The following is an 18,949-nucleotide window of genomic DNA, read 5'->3' as shown; positions in this document are numbered from 1 at the left end:
TATACTGAAGTTCTAGCTGTCCTCCTTTTCCCATGCATTGAATTACATAATTTCATTGTTTTTTTTTTACTTCCACAATTTCATTGTTTTTTTAATTCTATAGGGATGATAAATTTGTCACTTGTAAATTTAATACAATGATTTACATTTCAACGAATCTAGATTATGTTTGAAATAGTAGTTTACCCAAACTCAAAGAAAAAAGCTATTTTTCTGAAGTAAACCAACCTGTTTGAAAGAACAATATTTAATATGCCATTTCAGAAGTATGGGATGGGAAAAGAATTAAATGTAATATGCCATTGAAGAAGTACAGGGAAAAATATCAAAAATGGTGTTAACAATACAAGTAATTTATCTTTGAATAACACGCCTACTATTTCTAAATTCAGAAGGATCATGATCCACCTCCTTACCATATTCACGAGACTTTCCCCAGGGCCTGTTTCCAAATCCTCCAGGTTTCCTACCACCTCCCTTCTGCCTACTATAGTCATCTTCTCCAACCCTCCTATGATCACCTCTAGACCCTCGATGTGATCTGTTGAAGTTGTTGTTTGAATTGTTTTTTCTGCCATCTGTCTTGGCATTCGATCTAGAATGTGAATCTTTTCTGAATTTGTAATCATTGCTGCCAGAGCCACGAACACTGTTTCCTCGGCTGCCTGATCCTGTTTTACTCCCTCTCGACACATTTCTCCTGGAATGACGACCATTGTTTTCATAGTCTGAACCGGAGAAGGAACCACCTTTAAAACTAGAACTTTCTCTGTTCTGAGATTTGCCTCTACCATAACTCCCTTTGTCCTCTTTCCACCGTTTGGACCCGAAATTGTCAAAACCATCATCACCATCGGAATCCAAATCATGGTCTTCTGAGTCAAAACTCAAGTCCTTTGACGCAATTCCACCTCTATGCTTCGAATCAGCTACATGACTCGATTTCCAGTTAGGATGAGCTGAAAGTTCTTCATCTGAATCAAAATCTAAGTCATCCTCGGAGCCGGATAAAGCTATATTTTTACGAACGAACTTAGAGCCCCGACTTCTCTCTGGTTCAGAAAACACCTCCTTGTCAACATAAACATTCGAGGAAGCTTTCTGCCTTGGATTATTTTGCTGAGAGTCTACCTCGTAACTATCGATATCATCCTCATCATCAAAGTCATCAAACCCTTGTCCATGCTTGCTACTATTAAAATCTGAATACATTCTTTCCTGGACCCTCGATGCTCGGCCAACCATATCAGATTCATCTTCAAGCTCCCTAAAGTCCCCTCCACTCTTTACTGAAGTATCTGCATACTCAAAGGCAGCAACATCTGCCCCATCTGATTCATCATCATCAAAGTCAAAATTCCAGGCATTAGAGACCTCAGGTCGATTGGCAACTTTCTCCAACCTTGTTCTTGCACCAGGTTGCATTTCTTGTATTTTACTCCCCATAAATGCATCAGGTGGACGCTTGCAATCACAATGAAAACATGCCATGTTTCTTCTATAATTTAAGAAATTGCACCTGCCAAGAACAAAAACAGTTCAACATATCAAACTAATATAGAGGAACAAATGCAATTCCAGAGTTTATGCTCGATAAGTCGGAGTCATCTTCGTCGTTTAGAAGATCACCGAGAAGCAACAACATGAATATTTCAAGACTATCGATTTTATATTCATAACTCTTAACCAACACCCCCAACCCCGGCAAAATATATGCTGAATCGACTTGTAAAAAGTTAAACCTACAGTTTTAGATCGTAAACTTACTCGGGGCATTCCCATTCCCCAGGAAGCAGCTGTCGCTTAGGTCGCTTAGCGTCACACTGTAGACAGACTGTATTCTTTGCGAAATTCATGAAATCACACCTGAGACCAATGTTAAATGCATCCAGAGATTAAAGTACGTTTGAATTTCTAATAAAACTAACACGAAGCATCACAAAAAAGGGTTCGAAACATTTTTTTTTTCTTTTAAATAACTATCCACTTGAAACTTATTTATCACATACTTGGGACAAAGCCAATCGCCCTTTTTCATCTCAATGTCATCACGCCCAACTCGCTTCTTTGGAGGAGGAGGAGGTTGTTTCACTTTTGGTGGTGGCTTCTTTACCACAGGTGGGGGAAGATTTGGATCTATAGGAACAGCACTCAACTTTACAACCTCATAAAGCAACTTACGGGCGACAGCTTTTACAGACTTCTTCTTCAGAACAGATTCATTTACCACTGAACCATTCACGTAATCAAAACCATAGGCCAATAGCACACGCATAACATCAATAGTTCGCGCCTCATCCTCTTTGTTCGTCAGAAGGTATCCTCTCTCGCAAGAATTCCTCAAACTGCAGGAACTACAAACCTGATTCACAAAACAATTTATCACTATCGGAAAACAGAAAGAAAGAATGGCAATCTTCTGCATAAAAAAGCTGCAAAATTGAAATATGAAGAACACCAAAAAGAAAGCAACATTATATACGAGTAAACAACAAAGGAGTAAAAGAATCAATACTTACATCTCCTTCATCAAGGTGGACACGTTTCCTCAAGAGTTTTGCAGAGAAAACCACCTTCTTGTCGGCATTCGGGCATCCAAAACCAACCAAAATTTGAATATCCTGTCTCGATAATGACCTGAAATCAACTTTCTATTTCAGAGCCAAGCAAACTAACACTAATCAAAACAAGTGGTTCAAAATAAGTCCTTCCATAAACAATTTTTTCATAAATTGAACATATTAATTCAGCCAAAGAAGCAGAAGACTGCTAAAGAGGGACCAACATTAAATTGTAACAAGTATATATTTATGCCAACAATCTTCCAAACCAAACTCGAATTCAAGTAAATCCATCTCTATGCAACATAGCACTACAATAACTAAACAGAATTATTTCATTATACATACAATGCCAATCATTATAAACCAAATAACATAGCTGACATACAAACCTCAATATATCAAATCGGTCCTTTCCAAAATTGATACAAGCAGTTTGCACAGTCTTGTAGTCCTTAAAATCAATTCCAGCATCATCCTTGACTTCCTCAACAACATTAGTCATATCAAATCCCAAGTCTTCCACCATCTTCTCATCATCTCTTCTTTTATGATCAAAGTAATTTTGCTGCACTAATCTCTCCATCAATTCTATCCACTCAGGCCATGGGTGTACCACCTCCACCTCCACCTTCTTCTGCGTTTCTGACTCGCCCAACTTAGTCACTGAATCAGTACTCAAAACACCAACTTCAGCCTCACTTTTAGCATCCTCAGCACTTTCGTTATTCTCCCCATACTTGAATTCCCTCCAAGCATGAATCCTCTGGAAAGCACCTCCGTTGGGTAAGTCGGTTAACTCGGGTGAATCAGACAAAGCGGCATCGTTTTTGGCACTACCAGAATCAGAATCTGGGTTTTGTTCTTTGGATTGAAATCGCTTCTGGGTTGCTTGAAATTCCTTCTTGGATTGACGCCAAGCTCTTATACGCTGCAGGGTGTCGTCGTTTTCGAGCGACTGTTGTTGCTTCTGTTTTTCTATTTTATCAATTTGTTCAAAAACAAAGCTCATACGAGCCGAGAGAGAATTCGGTTTCGGTGGATCTTCAGTGGCGGCACCCGCCGGCTGTGGAGAAGTAGAAGAGAAGGGCCTTATAAAAAAGGTGGTAAAACCTGGAGGAGAAGATAAATGATGAGGCTTTAGACGGGATTTATAAGAGAGGGATAGGCATTTTAGGAGAATGAGAGTGAACGGAGATTGCGCCATTTTTTGGTAAGTTAATAATAAACAAAGTCATAAACCCTCCGCCATGGATGAACAAGAAATCAGGAGGAGGAAGTGAGGAAGCTTAAACCCTTGCAGGGAAAGGGAAGAGGAAATGAAAATTCAAGCCCAAAAGAGAGGAAAATCTCATTTAGGGTGTTTTCAGGCCATATGAGAGGCCCATTATTCAAAAGGAATTTCATTTAGAAATAGGCATATACATTAGTCGGCCCAAAATTCGTATTGGACCATTATTATTTACTTCTTATTAAGATTTCCCATCAAGGCATCAACTAACCAAAATTTATTTATATATGCATGGTTGCACGAGTTAGTGGAATATTGATTCAGATAAAATAATAAAAATTATATTTAAAATGTAAGAAATATTATTATTATTATTATTATGAAAATATTTTTATTTTTAAATAAAATTGACAACTAAACTTAAAATATCAAAATTTTAGAAGTATCGATTTTGCCATCCCAACTAAACACTTTTTTAAGCAACTAATCAAAACTTCAATTTTTTCAGTTTAACATTTTATGAATATAATTTTACATAAAATTTTCACTAACATTATCTATGTATCAATAAAATTTATAAAATATGATATTCTAAATGTTTCGATAAGTATATAAAATATGAAAAAATTTAAAATAAATTGTTAGTTTTTACAATGTTGTTTAAATTGAACTGGTTAAACCAAGATTTGGTTAGAATACTGCTTTGGAGGAGGGTTAGATTGGCTAATCTATAAATCGCATGGAATAGTGCTAAGAAATTGGTTAAACATTATTTTTCTCTATTTTTTAATTTTTTTATCAATTTTAATAATTTATTTAATTAAATCAATTAAACCAAAAGAACCAATTGAATCAATTGTCTATTTGGTTCAAACATCAATCCAGATTTAAAAACATTGGTTTTCTAATCCCAGAAGTTAAACTAGAATACAAGAAAAAACAGAAACGAAAGGGAGTAACACGAATAACTAATAGGCTAAATTTGTTAGCAATATAATTCATGGTACAGGGTAAGAAGAATGTTGCAGAACATATAATAGCAAGACAAACTCTTTTGAGATTAAAGACGACCTTAAGTTCAATAAAAACCAGTAAACAAACAAACTAAACCAAGTTTTGGATCAAGTACACACATTTTAACCGAAGTTGCACTAGACGTGCAAGTTCCCTGTAGCTCTGCTTTGCTTTTGTTGCAGACAGCAACTCATCATCTTCCTTAACCTTAATTCCTCCAAGATATTTCTCGTTTCAAATGAGACTGTTAGACATGATGAAACCAGGTGGAAGACGATGCTGAAACACTTTTTCCTCTTGAAAATATGGTAAAAGATTGGGATGAGTTGTAAGATTGTGGGAGAAGATACCTTTGGTTTGAATCTATAACATAGCATTCCCTTAAGAAATTCTTCCTCAACACTGAAATGTCTTTCGGGATGGTTTGTGATTCTCCCTTCTACAGTTTGTCTCTTAAACCCTCTCTATCATGACTGGCTCATGGCAGGTTTCCCGTAATCATTTGAACCACGATGAAACTTAAAAGACCATACATCCATGCACCGGTAACTTCTCCCACAATTGATTCAGTGGATATGTAATATCTTATACCTCTACAACCAAACTTTGTATCTTTTGTCCTATATTGTTTAACTAACCCGAAATCGGCAATTTTTAGGGTAATTAAACCAATATCATGCTGAAAAGAAAAAACAGAATATTTCCTATGAATGAACCATTTTCGATGAATGTACAAAAACCTTTCAAGTATCATCCGGGGCATATTAGCATCTATTTATAGTATTTTACTACTAATCTTGTTCATCAAGTCTACTAAACTACCTCCTGTAGCTATTCAAGAAACATGTTGTAAACATTTTTTTGTTCTCGTTCAACGCTCATAAAATCATCGCAGCACTAGATAATATTAGGACAATCATCAAATGCACCACACCATAAGTACCTTCATCCTAGCTATTTTTAGAAACTATAGTCTTCACCAAATGCACCACACCATAAGTACCTTCATCCTAGCTATTTTTAGAAACTATAGTCTTCGCCAAATGCACCACACCATAAGAACCTTCATCCTAGCTATTTTTATCTCCAACCTTTTTTTTCCTTAACATGAAATATCGATTAGAATATTAAGAATACCGTAGCTCCTATATATATATAAGAATGGCGTAGAGTTAAAATAGGTTTCCCGTTTCCTGATTCTATTTGGAAAAGGAGTAGAGTTACTTTGACGATAAAGTAAGGATAAAAGATGAATTACCTTTGGAAACCAAGGCCATTTAAAATTCTTTTATTATACTATATCATTACTTAGAAAAATATTGTTTTGGTGTCTCTCAAAATTTAAAATTTAATATAAAAATATAATTTAAGTCTTTTGTAATATTAAATAAATATATTTTATAATTAAAATTAAAAGGAAATCAAGTGACATGTGGCACATGTTCGGAGCTTCATTGCAAAATGTTGGTTCGATTAATGTTACTCGAGCTTTATGAGATGAATAATCAATGCTACACATATAGAGACACTAAAGCAATAACTTCCAGGCTGAGGAACTTTTCTTTTCCCTATCATTATCATTTTTACATCATTCATGAGGAAATAAACAACAAAACCAACCAGGCAGAGTGCTACTGAATGTTAAATTTTACTTTACAATTTTACATCAGAAAATATACAATAATTACAAATTTACTATCGTGTGTAAATGTAAAAGAGTCAGCTATATGAAACCTGAGAACGTGTTAGAGAGAACCGTGACCTTATTGAGTTCATGTGAGAAGAACTGAGTTTAAAACCACTCCACCATACACTTGGGATAGAAACCTTTATCAGTGGCAACGGCAGACAGACCTTGAAGTTCCTTCTGAACTTTACGCCTCTCATAGAAAACCGAGCACGCTAGTGAATTGCACTTTACCCCACTCTCCACAAGCCAGTCCCCTCCTCCACAGTGTCGGCATATCTGCCCAAGAATCAATAACCATGGTAAAGCAATGCAATTGCAAGCATCAATATTATGACATTCAATATGGGAAGTTTAAACAAACAGAAAATCGGGTAAATGATATGAGATTAGAAAGGGAAACATGTTACTCACAGCAACAAGGTGCTGCATTTCTCTCTCTAGTTTCGATGTCCTCCCAGTTATAGCAGCTACAACTGCAGTTTTGTTTTCAGAACATTTACTACACAGATGGGTTGATGCTTGAACCAATTCACCGCAGAGTATACAATGTTTTGAAAGATAATAGTAATCAATTCTTGTTCGCTGTGGATTTAGAGCATGTACACCACATTTACCAAAAGCTTCCCTGGCAGGGCGGGGCATTTCTGAGAACCATCGGTTCAAGTCACCACCAACAAGCCCAAAAACTCTCTGCAATGCTGGGATTATCTGTTTGTTGATGTAATACAAATCATTTAATCTGTATGGGGAGTTAACAGCCAAAATTTCCAATGGATCAACCACCATGTCAACCAGGCGAGCCCCAGGCTCCCCGTGGATAACAACATAGGGTACTCGCTCTGCATATCGTGGTTCTGCTCTGGGATCTGCTCTCATTGCTTTAGCTGCCACAATTGCTGCTGGTGGTAGAGAACTTACTTTTGTACTATAGGTTCCCAAGCGAACTTCTTTTGCAAAAACAAAATCCTGAAGCGAAACCCTACCAGACAAAATCCTTGTCCATTGACGATGCAAATATGCTCTAACCTACAAAACAGCAAAATGTAAATTTCATTATCTATGATAAAAGAATTTTCCATCTCTTAGGGCAAACTATCATATGGAATTCACAGTGATGAGGCATAGCTTCATGGTAATTTCGAAATTGGGGGGCTTACTTTCCATTAATTACAATTTATCAGGTATATCAAAAGGCTCTGGCTCCACAATAACCAGACTGGCACTTAAAGCCTGGTTGCTAGCTTGATAGTTGTTCATTAAACCAATTTATTAAATAATTAAGGCCAATCATTTTCATGTGGATTATCAGCTTAGAAGTAAAACATAATATATAAATAATAAAACTTAGATACCTTTGATATATCTTGATGCTCAAAAAAGAGTTTCAATGACTGTTCCAATGTCTTCGCAACAGCACCACAAGTATCTCTGCGAACTGTCTCAATGCCTTTAGCATCAAAAATAGGTTTGACTTGGCCGGGGCTCTCATAACTATAGCCAACATAGCGCTTCTTAGTAAGGAGAAAACATGGGTGATAGACTTTCTCCATTTTCAGTGTAACTGGATATGGGTTCATTGCAGTTATTGCAGTTGCAATCTCATGCCCTATTTTGAATGATTCCTCGACAGTGCGCCCCTTAAGGAGGACAAACATGCTGCAATAGATTAAGTTCTTTAGTCTAACCTTTCCCTAAATGCATGATGGAATAAAAAATCTAGTATTATATTTACCATGCACAATAAAAGATATTAAAAAGATTATGAACCTGCTCAAATCATTTATTGTAAATAACTTGTAAAATAACATGCATCACAAAACCTTTTTGACTTGCATTTCAACCCACTGCAAAAACAAGGTTTGACTACATACCTGTCAGTGTCACCATATATGACATTAGCCTTCCATTTCTCATGTGCATGTACGTAGGAAATAGCTTTTTCAAGTGTGCCACGACCACATTGAACAATACTGTCTGCAAGCTCCGCACAAGGCATGCGACCACTAAATCCAGCAGCAGTATAACCATATGTTACATTTGCTATCAGCTTCAAAGCAAGCTGTCTTGCATTGAATATCTGGAAAGAACGTAAAGGAAAGCAACCTATCATATTTATAAATGGGCCTAGATAAAGCATCAAAATAAGAACAAAGCACGTCAAATGTTAATTTATCCAAACAAACTAGGTTATTTCACATTAGTTCAAGTATATACACAAAAAATCAAAAAAGTTATAAAATGGTGTACATGGTTAAATAACCAAACAAACAAAATAAAATACATATCAAGAACTGTTTCTATTGGATTAACTCGGAAAAAAGTTATTGAACTTCTAGGAGGGTCAAGAATATTTGGTGGAGAGAAGAGAAGGTGAAAAAGGTTAAGGAATGATCTGAGCTAAGCAAGACACTGCATCAGATAATTGGCAGCTTGAACTTCCACAATATGAGTAATGTAATTATTCTGATTCTATTTTAAAGAAAAATATGAAGAAACAAAATTATTAGGAACAAAAATACCCTCTGAAGAACTTTCTGTGAAGGAGTCAAATTCTTCATTGCTTGTTTCACCATTATTCTGGTTGATAATATTTCCTCCAGTAAGCGAGGAAGAACTCCTTTGCGTACCTATAGAACAACAAAAGTGGGCATAACTGGATATGCAGCATCCTCTTTATTTTCAGAAAATAAAAGGAATTTATACTGTAGAAATGATAATTACCTTTGAAGGCACATACATAACACCATTTGATGTAAGCAGCAGTTGGTCTTTTAAATCCCGCAAAACATTTGGATCTGGTGCATATGAGCTAACCCCAAGAGTATTTACTTCAGAACTTGCAATTTTTCCAAGGCATGTACAAAAGCAAAGATTGTAAGCAATTATCATCGATGGATAAAGAGACTGAAAGTCCAACACAACAACTGGATCTGCATAGAAGCCAGATTCAGGTTCCATCACAAGAGGCAAACACTCCATCGCAGGTTGACAAGCAACCTGTATAAGAGAAAAACTGAATCAATATTCGATCTCAACCTTTGCTAGTACAAAATGCACAGTACAAGATGATTACAAAGAGAAAGATGAAGAAGCACAAGCAGTGTATATCATGGTCTAAAAGTCACCCAAGATGAAGCGAGGATGAAAATCATTAGCAACTGGAAAGGAGGAAGGAAAAATGATAAGCAATAACCTGCTGATTTCCAGGAGAAACAGCAAGATAATTCTGCGTATGTGCCAACCTCAGAAACATGGATTCAACACGAAACTGAGAACCTCGAGAGAGAACAGAAAAGAAATCGATGCCAAAAACACGAGCAAGTTCTGATGTTCGATTTATCTGTAAATGCCAATATGATCACAATGTAAAACAGGATGAACTGTAAAACCCGGGAGAATGACTTATCTCCATAGATTCACTGTAGACAACATGCACAGCAGGCCAATAAGGACAAATGAGAGCAATCAAAAGAATAAGTCATTTTTGGACAAAGAAAATGCTAATAGTCCAAGGAGACAAAAAATTTGTCCCAACTGGCATTCTGCATGTAGAATTGAAGAAAAGTGTTCATCATCATACCATATCAAGTTGATTCATCATCTCTAAATTCAACTTTGCCCTTTCAACAACATATTCAACACATCTGTACCTTGCCTGTGCAGGACCACTTGAAAACCATTTTGTCAATACTTTATAAGAAATCGATGGAATTTTTCGCCCCAAAACAGATTCGGCTACAGCTTCAACTGTATACATATTAAGTTTAACTTCACTACGCATTAACCGCCAGACATTGAGGACAATTCTGCCACCAACATGGACACCACTTGCATGAGTTCGGCCCCATTCATCCTCTATTATTGCATCTTCAGTCACAATATTATCAGCAACCAATGGCTTAAGCAACAATTCATCTTCTAAACCCTCTTCAGATATGTTAGTTTCTTCAGCTTTTATCTTGGTTTCAGATGGTGTCCTAGATATTTCATTAAGCAATCCTATGCCGAGATATGAAGCTCTTTCAGCTAGAAAACCAAGAGAACTACCTTGTACATCCCAACCCATTAAAAAATCAGGATCAAGAGAACATAAAACCTTCATAAACTGACCAAATAAGTGCTTCTCCTCATCAAAAACAAACACTTTAAACCCAGATATTCCATCAAGACTCCTGCAATAATATCAAGATGAATTATGAAAAGTTAAAACGGATGTACACTTGTTACATGAACAAAATAGCATGAGAAGTTTTTGGTGAAATTGATGTTGCCATCAATAGAAGGTAGAAATTAAATAAACCTAAACGATGAGAATGACATGCAGAAACAAACTATGGAACACCAAAGGATGCAGAAGAAACGAATCAAAGAACATCACAAGCTAGCACACCTCTGACAGAATCCAGTGTTACTATACAAAAGCACATAAACTTCAGTCACATAATCATTGTCATTCTGAATTGCAAGAGCTATGACATTAATGGCATCAAATCGAGGATCAGGTCGTAGATCTCCTCTGGATTCTGTGTGAACCTGCCAGAAAGCATTGCAGTCGTACAGAGATCAACCTCAGAACTTTTTCAAACCAAGAAATCATAATCAGTTATTTTATTTCAGTAAGGATAGTGATTTTCAAGCAACAACAAAAATTTTCATGACTGATACCTCCAAGCTTAACACTGTAAGCTGCTGCCCAGCACCGACACTTGCAGGATCTCGAAATCCAATTTTGCTTAGCGGAGTGGGCATGGATTTTCCATCTGGACCTGAAATCTGAGACAGATCTTGTGAGCCATTGCTGCATGAATTAACTTTCGTAACTTTTCCCTCACTTAGACATGTTGATTCATCACAGCAAGGCTTCACTTCTGAACCAAGGACCACATTCTTCTCTGGATGCCCTTGTTCCCAGATTGGTCCCGTGTGATATTTAGAAGTGGTTTCAATCAAATCCTCATTATAGTTAACAGGCAAAGAGTTTTCTAGGGCAATCAGACACTCAGAAGAGCCTGCAAAATGTTCTAACTTATTAATATGGTTTATCCGATTTTTCTTTCTACAGAAGAAAAGTCATTTACTCTTACCTGTTAAAGGTGGAGACTCTGCTGATAGTGCATTTCTCTGTTTAGAAGCTCCTAGAAATAAAGAAAAAAAATTATGGATAAGAAATTGAAAAAAGTGTAGGAAATAAAGAGGCAGCACTATAAACAAATCTGGCCAATACCTTTGTCAACACATGACAGCCATCCATACACAGAATCTGCAGAAGGGGGTGAAAACACAGGTGTTAACAGGTACAAGAAAGACCCATCATTTTGATAGTGAGTAGGGACGCCCAAGGCAGCTTCTTGAAATTTAGAGTTCTTATTTTCAATGAAGTTGTTTTGACTTTCCGTCTCTTCTCTGTCCCCTGAAAAAAAAGGGAGAATCTCATCCAAAGCTCTCCCTTTTGAAAAGAATAAAATACACAAATTGGTCAACAATAAATGCAAGCAATCATCATAACTATAGCTTTTCCTAAGGGCCTTAGATATAATTCTTTTAAAAGAATGCACAGATGAAAGCAAATTGCCAAGAGTATTATACACTTTACTCTGACCAATACAAGCTGCCCAGTCAGTGACATATTGACAAATTTTTAACTATAAACCATAACCACATGACAAAAGAAACCTGTTTTTCAATTTCTTTACAGAAAAAACACACTTCCCTTTCTTTTCTTTCTGTTTTTTAGATGGGGGAGGAATATTCTTGATACATGGTATCAAGATACATAATTGCTTATGTTAAGGAGAAGTGGTTTTAACCAAAGATAAAATGACATGAAATAGTACAAGATTTTAGAGAAATACAAAATTCACCTGATGCTACTTGATAATTCTCCTCAATAAAAACTGGAGGCCAATATCTGGTAGTTTGTGTATGTGAAACATTTTCAGTAGTTCCTTCATTCCAATCTGCTGCTGGGGGTCTCCTGCAGAAGCTCATGCCAACTAACTCCACAGGTTTTTCCTCATTGTCAACAGCCAAACCAGTATGGGGGCCATGTTGTCCACCAGGACCACCACCACAATCTTCATTCTGCAAATCTTTTTTGTCAGTCATTGCATCCATGAGCATAAGTTTGTCAGTAGATAAGGAAGTTCCACTCGCGTTGTAATCTTTGAGAATGTAACCATCCATTCCAAGCACTTCATGCTTACATGAAGACACTGACAAACACCAAGAGCCACTAGTCCCTATTTGCTGCATTCTCTCATCAGGAGAAACTATCTCCTTATGGGATTGTAAAGTGTCTGCATCAGGAGTTACGGGTTCTACAGAAGCTGCTAGAAGGTCAAACTTTTTACTGTTACAAGTTTCACAAGGGCTAATAGAAATTGCTGAGTCATGTTTCTCCGGGTAAAGCTTCACTGTTGATGTCTTACCCATTTGTTCACGATTGCCTGTGTTAGCCTGTGGTGGATTATAAACGCCAGAAATCTGGGGTAGAATACAATCTGTTGGATCAGAATGGGTAGGTTTGAAGCCAACGGCCTCCTGAAGTTCTTCTTGTACATTGGTAATTGATGGCCTATGGTTGAGAGAACCAGGGGCCTTCTTGTCAAGCTTATCATGTAACTCATGAAAATCTAATTGTTTTGGGCAAAAGAAATTAGGTGTTTCCTTTTCCCCCTTCAGATGAACACTTTCACTCCTAACAAATCCACAATCAGCAGACTCAATGTGGCGGCTTCGCTTTTTTCTCATCAAATCCCGTACAGAGCATTCAACTAATGTGCTTGCTTCTGTTTTATTGCAATCGTTGGCATCTATATTTACATTTAAACGATTTGAAGTTTTCCCCAAATTATTTTCAGCTGGGAAACTTTTGCCTAAATATTCTTTAATTTCATCTGCACATGCTTCAGTAATGTTGAAACCAACACTATTCAAGTTATCCTTCCCCTTTTCTGTCACGGAAAGAGGTAAAGAGCCCCATAAAGATATTTTCCTTTTGCGTTTGATACTTAATGTTTTATCACTATCCTGTGAAGACTTCTTATAATCAGTTTTTATGTCTCTTTTTGATGAATTTGTAACTGATCCTGCAGAGGGTGATAAAGGTAGATCATCACTGGAACCATATAGTTGGGGAATAGTTTTGCCTGATGAGACTTGGGTTTGATCAAAAGAATTGTAAGTTCTATCCTTCAGACCCTCAAATTCGATTAAATCCTCAACCGAATCAAGAATATCCTGACATTCCTTCTGTGATTCACTCTCATAATCTATACTGGCTTTCTCTAGCACTTTATCAATGGTTGTTGCAGGTAACAAAGGAGTCAGAATAGACTCACGAACAAGCTCATCATCTGAGTTTATATCTTCAGCAGCATGAGAAGTGGCAAGCCACCTCAAAAGCCCCAAAGCTTCTGTATCTGTAGCCTGTAAATGATAGGACAAGTAGAAGAAAGTGAAGCCCAAGCAAGCAGTTTCAAATAACTTCAATAGCTCATAAGGCTAACCATAATGCACTATGAATCTACTAAAATTATTCATCCACAATTCACAACTATGAATCCAAAAATGAGAACCAGACAAAGAATATTAAACTTACTGGCATTAAAATGTTAGTAGAACTAACCCCAGTATGAAAAAGATGCTTGCATAGTAAATACCTGGCTATAGTATTCCGTTGCAGATTATACGGTGACTTAAAAACCTAAAAGGAATTTACTTGGGAAGAAATTTATAAATGCCTCATCTAAGAGTTAGTAGGAGTGTTCCATTAAGCTATTCAATCGAAGGAAAGATGAAAAATGAATTCAAAAGCACCATGCAACACCTTTCCAGATAAGGTATAAAATTCTACCAACCACTAAAAATTATCATGCATTGAACTTTAACTGTTCGAAAAATAAAATTTATATCACCAAAAGACCCAAAACATGTACCTGATGCCTCTATGGAGAGACAAGGAGAAATTAGGAGGGCCACCGAAGCAGTCAAATCGCTGCTTCTATTACCCAAAAGAAATTCAGAAGCTAATGGCCCAAATATACATCTCCAATACTTATAAATGCATGCAAATATAAATGGTCAAGAAATGAGAGCCAATGAAGAGTAAAGAAACACTAGCATTCAGGAAGACAAACACAAATTGTACAAAAACTACCTTTGAGTTAGAGGGCAGTAGCGTTTCCGATGAATGAATTTCACCAACAGACAGTAGTACAGGAGATACATCTTTGTCTTCAGATAATGCAGTATTCATCTCCTTTTCACATGGCTTACAGTGTTGAGGGAGAGATCCTAGCTGGTTTTGTTCTTTCGAACAACTCCGAGCTTGTGGAACATTATGCTCTGAATTGATATGTGTATGTCCAACCAAATTTCCATCATCAGCTGAAGGCAGGACTGAGTGTTCAAATCCCAAGTCACTGCAAGGCAAATTTTCAGCTTTGCTGCACAATTCCATTAGTTTGTTGTCAAATCCAAGACCAAGTGAGAGAGCTTTTAGAACATCTTCTGGAAGTGGCTTGTCAGGGTCAGATAGTAGAACTCTCTCATGCATCCCTGTCCTTTTATACTCCTCCTATAAGACCAATTGTAAAGTTTAACGAAGGAACAGAATATTCACATGTAGAACAGCTTACAGGTGGGAAGAGTTCAAACCTCCCAAATCGGAATAAGTGACTGAACCATTTTCACATCGGTAGAGGTCTGTGATAGAGATGTATATATTTTGAATTGGTGGTTAAGAATGTCTGAAAAGTAACAGTAGTGAAAAATTTTAGATAGGAAATGAAGACTATCTGTTGCAAGCATTGCAAAGAAAAGGCATACAAACCATCTATAGTAGTATCTCCCTCAAGTTCACATAAACTTTGACGTTTAACATTGCAAATGTCCTGGACTGAAGATTCATCAAGTTCATTTGGAACATGCCACATCCATTCACTTGGAATTGTGGAAGATATCCAAATTGGAGAACTTAAGCACACATCAGAACTTGAATCTGCCTAATTGCAATTCATATCATAAAAGCGAATAAGATTTTACACAGGAAAGGAAATTCAAGGCTTTATGAAGCATCAGGCAACAAGGAGGAAGGAAAGACAGAAGTGACCTGGAAACCACCAGAACCTGATGTCAAGTGATCCACCTTCTGCTCATGTTGACCATAGCAATTAAATTTTCTTGGATGGAAAAGATCAGGTATGGGATTACGAAACTTCATCCCTGATAAATGAAGATGACCCATCCCATACAAGTTGTAATCCACCTAAAAGGAAGAGCAGAGATGAGATATTGAAAATGCCATAAAAAAGAAGAGAAGGATTGAGAAAGTAGTATGATTGAATATTCCAAGGAGAATGGTTTGCATGAAGCATTTAAAGAAATAATAAGATTACTTTCAAGATGAATAGAAGTGCCACCATAAAATTTTCAGAACCATTCAGCTCAATGGCTGCATTCTGAGTAGCCAATGACGAGAATTAGAAAACCATATTTAAGTTACCGGCTATTAAAAAAATTGCATTAACCATTTGACAATAGAAAATACAACACAGGCCCACAATTAAGCATGTGGTGAAGTACGGTAGACAGATATAGTCAATTTGCAAATGAAAAATAAAATAGAAAGTAAACACCTACAGCCTCCCAATATAACAATTCTAATACATATTTCTGCTGCAACATGTGCATGCCTAAATCTGTGAAGCAATAGTGTAAAACCATTTACCCATTGCTGGTATTTTAACAAATCCACTATTACAAAGAACTGTTTGTGACTCAAATTTGTGAAATATTAGTGTCACACAAACAAAAGGAAAGTTCACAACACACACACACAGAGACCAATAGTAATTAGTGATTAAATGCAATACTAAGATTCACATAAAAGAAAACTATATGCACTTACAAGAAACTGGAGAATAAATGGAATGTGCGATTCATGAGGCTGTAAGATTTTATCCAGCACGGCACCTGCCTGAAAAAGCATAAGCAATAACCTATGAGTTCGTTACGTAAAATTCTAGATCAAAACTGAATCTGAGTCTACAATGTAATAGCATAAGCAGAAAGTGACAATCAAATGTCAAATATGTATTTCTAATTGCCATGCAACTCAGGGAACAATTTGAAATTATACTTTTAGAATATCTAAACAAAGAAAAAAATGAATAATTGAAATAAAGAAACATCAATTGGCATGCAGGATGTTCTAAATAATTGGTATGCTAAACATAATATATCACTTCTTATGACTAAGATTATCTACAAGTCAGTGCCGATGTGAGATCAGAAGGTAAAAACTGGCATAGCACATAATCAAGAGTGCAAATGAAAACAAGATGGTTACAATGAGAATGGAAAAAGTCCAACACATGAAACAATGAATGAAAGCAAATATCAAAATTGATGAATGATAGTGATAGCAAAATGTTGAATGGCATTAACAAGTCCCTACCAAAAGAAGATTGGCAGCACGAGAGACATCATGTGGATAGTAGCTTGGATCATGTCAAGGTCCTCAATATCTTAATCTAATTTATGAATGCAAAAAGTTCTTTGTTTCAAATGAAACAAGGAAAAGAGAAAACAACTATCAGATAATATAATATATGGATACAGATGAATCTTCACAAATAGCTCCTCAGATGAATGATAACCATAAAATTTCTTTGCTCGTACAAGGCTGCAGCCATGGACATGCTGCCGTTTCGAACCAGCACCACCTTTAAGCTGCAAGTTCAGTTCAAAACAAATTCACACCATAACTGCTGCATCAGTGACAAGGAAAAAGAGACCAAATGCACAAATCAACAATAATAAATCCATGAATTTAACCAAACATACCTTCAAGGCTTTTTCTAAGGCAAGAGCTAAGCCATGTGTGCATTCATCACCTGCTATAAAATAGACAAGGAGTGCAATTTATTTCAAACACTATCCATATAGAGAAAGGCAAAGAGTACCCAACATGCTCAGTACCTTCTTGGAGTATACGAGTGCTCTGAGGTAACATATCTGCCAATGGAACATATAAATAGGGCAAAGCCTAGGAGAAAGAAATGCAACAATCAAGCCCTCGTAAACAAGAAAGTAATTATAGTTGTCAAGTTTACAAATAGTATAAGTCATTCTTTCCATTCGTACTTAAGAGGCTTAGTTGATAATACTATGCAAACACATCGGTGTAAGCTAATAAGCTCCACTTGCTTAACAATCTCGAAATCCAAAACACATAACAGCTCGAGTGCTGGACCATTCATAAACTACGGCAACTTTCTAAACTAACTAAAAATCCAAGCCAATAATCAAGAAAGAAAAGACAGTAGGAATCTTACTCTATGAACATGCAAACAAGTCTTCTGACCAGCCGGTGTCGAACCATAAATTCGAATAACTGGAACTTCATTAACTTTTTCACCTTCAAATTTTCAACAATTGAATTTAAAATAAACTCGAAGATTCAAAAACATTTTAGCTTCATCACAAACAACAGTAGCTAAACAAACGTTCTAGATATAGTCGACAATTAAAAAAAATGTAAAGGAAATCGTACCTCGAAAGCTACTGTAGCAAACATCGAAGCCAGGGATTGGCGGTGCCATGTAATGATCGATGGACACGATTCGAACGCTGAAAACGCTCGAATCTGACTGCGAATTCAACATTTCGATTTTTCCTTTTTTATGAGAAAAAAGGGAATTCAGAGGGAATGAGGGGTTTTGATTGTTTCGTTTTAGCGCTTTAAAGCACGCAACTACAGTAATAAAGAAAACAAACGAGATAAGTAATTAATCAAATAAAGGTTAAAATCTGCTATTAGTCTCTGTACTTCTACAAAATTTAAGATTTAGTCCTTGTACTTAAAAAGTTAAAATTAAGGCCTCCAACTTTCTAATTTAAAAAATCTCAGTCCAATCATTAACATTGTTGGTATTTTTGGTCAAATTTTGTCAACTTGACATAATAATTAAGTTGCCCTCATATAATGCTGTATCTTGTATATAATAGAAATTACCAACAACTGAGTGATCATGGTAAGGCGACCTGCCTACCAAGGCCCGCCCAAAAAATAGGAGGGTTTGGGTAAAAATATAGGCCCAAAAAATAGGCTTGGGTAAAAAAACGAGGCCCATTTAGAAAACGGGCCGAGCCTCGGGTAAGAGTTTTTTGGCCCGGGCCCGGCCCAGCTCGAATTATATATTAATATATTTTTATTTTATTTTTAATCATTTTAAAATATTAATATAACCATTTTTTATTATATTGTCAATTTGTGTATTGTTTTAATAATTGTTTTAGTATCATTTTATTTGTTTTAATATTTGTTTTTATGTTTTTAAATATATTTGATTTATTATATTTTAAAATTTTTTTATTTAATGAAATAAGAAAAAAAATTAATATGGGTCGGCCCGGGCCGGGCCGGGCTCAGACTTAGCAATTTTATTT

The 18,949-nt window shown here is 36.3% G+C and overlaps 2 protein-coding genes across 5 annotated transcripts; both read right to left on the bottom strand.

Moving 5' to 3' along the window:
- Positions 1–231: 231 nt before the first annotated feature.
- On the bottom strand, positions 232–3,915 carry LOC108469699 (uncharacterized). The gene is made up of 5 exons (XM_017770697.2): positions 2,954–3,915; positions 2,520–2,637; positions 2,010–2,362; positions 1,768–1,866; positions 232–1,519 (listed from the first exon to the last, which is right to left on the bottom strand). The coding sequence occupies exons 1-5, from the start codon at positions 3,766–3,768 to the stop codon at positions 355–357; spliced, it is 2,550 nt and encodes an 849-aa protein (XP_017626186.1). The 5' UTR covers positions 3,769–3,915; the 3' UTR covers positions 232–354.
- A 2,440-nt stretch (positions 3,916–6,355) lies between these two features.
- LOC108469698 (DNA polymerase zeta catalytic subunit) lies at positions 6,356–18,255 on the bottom strand. 4 transcript variants are annotated; one of them, XM_053031832.1, is made up of 25 exons: positions 18,054–18,255; positions 17,836–17,918; positions 17,480–17,546; positions 17,345–17,397; positions 17,118–17,230; positions 16,956–16,998; positions 16,407–16,475; positions 15,609–15,764; positions 15,330–15,501; positions 15,155–15,246; positions 14,655–15,074; positions 12,358–13,924; positions 11,721–11,942; positions 11,581–11,631; positions 11,162–11,505; positions 10,887–11,029; positions 10,077–10,668; positions 9,690–9,836; positions 9,218–9,493; positions 9,016–9,123; positions 8,368–8,573; positions 7,849–8,152; positions 7,111–7,522; positions 6,908–6,969; positions 6,356–6,772 (listed from the first exon to the last, which is right to left on the bottom strand). In XM_053031832.1, exons 1-25 carry the CDS (start codon positions 18,163–18,165, stop codon positions 6,599–6,601), a joined length of 5,988 nt encoding a protein of 1,995 aa, XP_052887792.1. In that variant the 5' UTR covers positions 18,166–18,255; the 3' UTR covers positions 6,356–6,598. The 4 variants fall into 4 exon arrangements, with proteins under 4 accessions (XP_052887792.1, XP_017626181.1, XP_017626182.1 ...); XM_017770692.2 differs by having other exon boundaries at positions 6,908–7,522; XM_017770693.2 differs by having other exon boundaries at positions 6,908–7,522; positions 17,345–17,394.
- Positions 18,256–18,949: the final 694 nt, after the last annotated feature.

This window comes from Gossypium arboreum, chromosome 8 (genome assembly GCF_025698485.1).
Source record: "Gossypium arboreum isolate Shixiya-1 chromosome 8, ASM2569848v2, whole genome shotgun sequence".
Taxonomy (NCBI): domain Eukaryota; kingdom Viridiplantae; phylum Streptophyta; class Magnoliopsida; order Malvales; family Malvaceae; genus Gossypium; species Gossypium arboreum.
Note: the sequence above shows the minus strand (reverse complement) of the source record. Positions and strands in the feature narration are given on the sequence as shown.

What these genes read in the sequence shown, in the direction of transcription:
- LOC108469699 (XM_017770697.2), bottom strand. Translation starts at nt 3,768, where the DNA reads ATGGCGCAATCTCCGTTCACTCTCATTCTCCTAAAATGCCTATCCCTC. An exon ending in GACCGATTTGATATATTGAG is followed by an intron (nt 2,638 to 2,953) that starts GTTTGTATGTCA and finishes AGTTGATTTCAG; the next exon opens with GTCATTATCGAGACAGGATA. An exon ending in GGGGAATGGGAATGCCCCGA is followed by an intron (nt 1,520 to 1,767) that starts GTAAGTTTACGA and finishes TGTTCTTGGCAG; the next exon opens with GTGCAATTTCTTAAATTATA.
- LOC108469698 (XM_017770692.2), bottom strand. Translation starts at nt 18,165, where the DNA reads ATGTTGAATTCGCAGTCAGATTCGAGCGTTTTCAGCGTTCGAATCGTG. An exon ending in CAGGTTCTGGTGGTTTCCAG is followed by an intron (nt 15,502 to 15,608) that starts GTCACTTCTGTC and finishes AATTGCAATTAG; the next exon opens with GCAGATTCAAGTTCTGATGT. An exon ending in GAATTATCAAGTAGCATCAG is followed by an intron (nt 11,943 to 12,357) that starts GTGAATTTTGTA and finishes TCTTTTCAAAAG; the next exon opens with GGAGAGCTTTGGATGAGATT.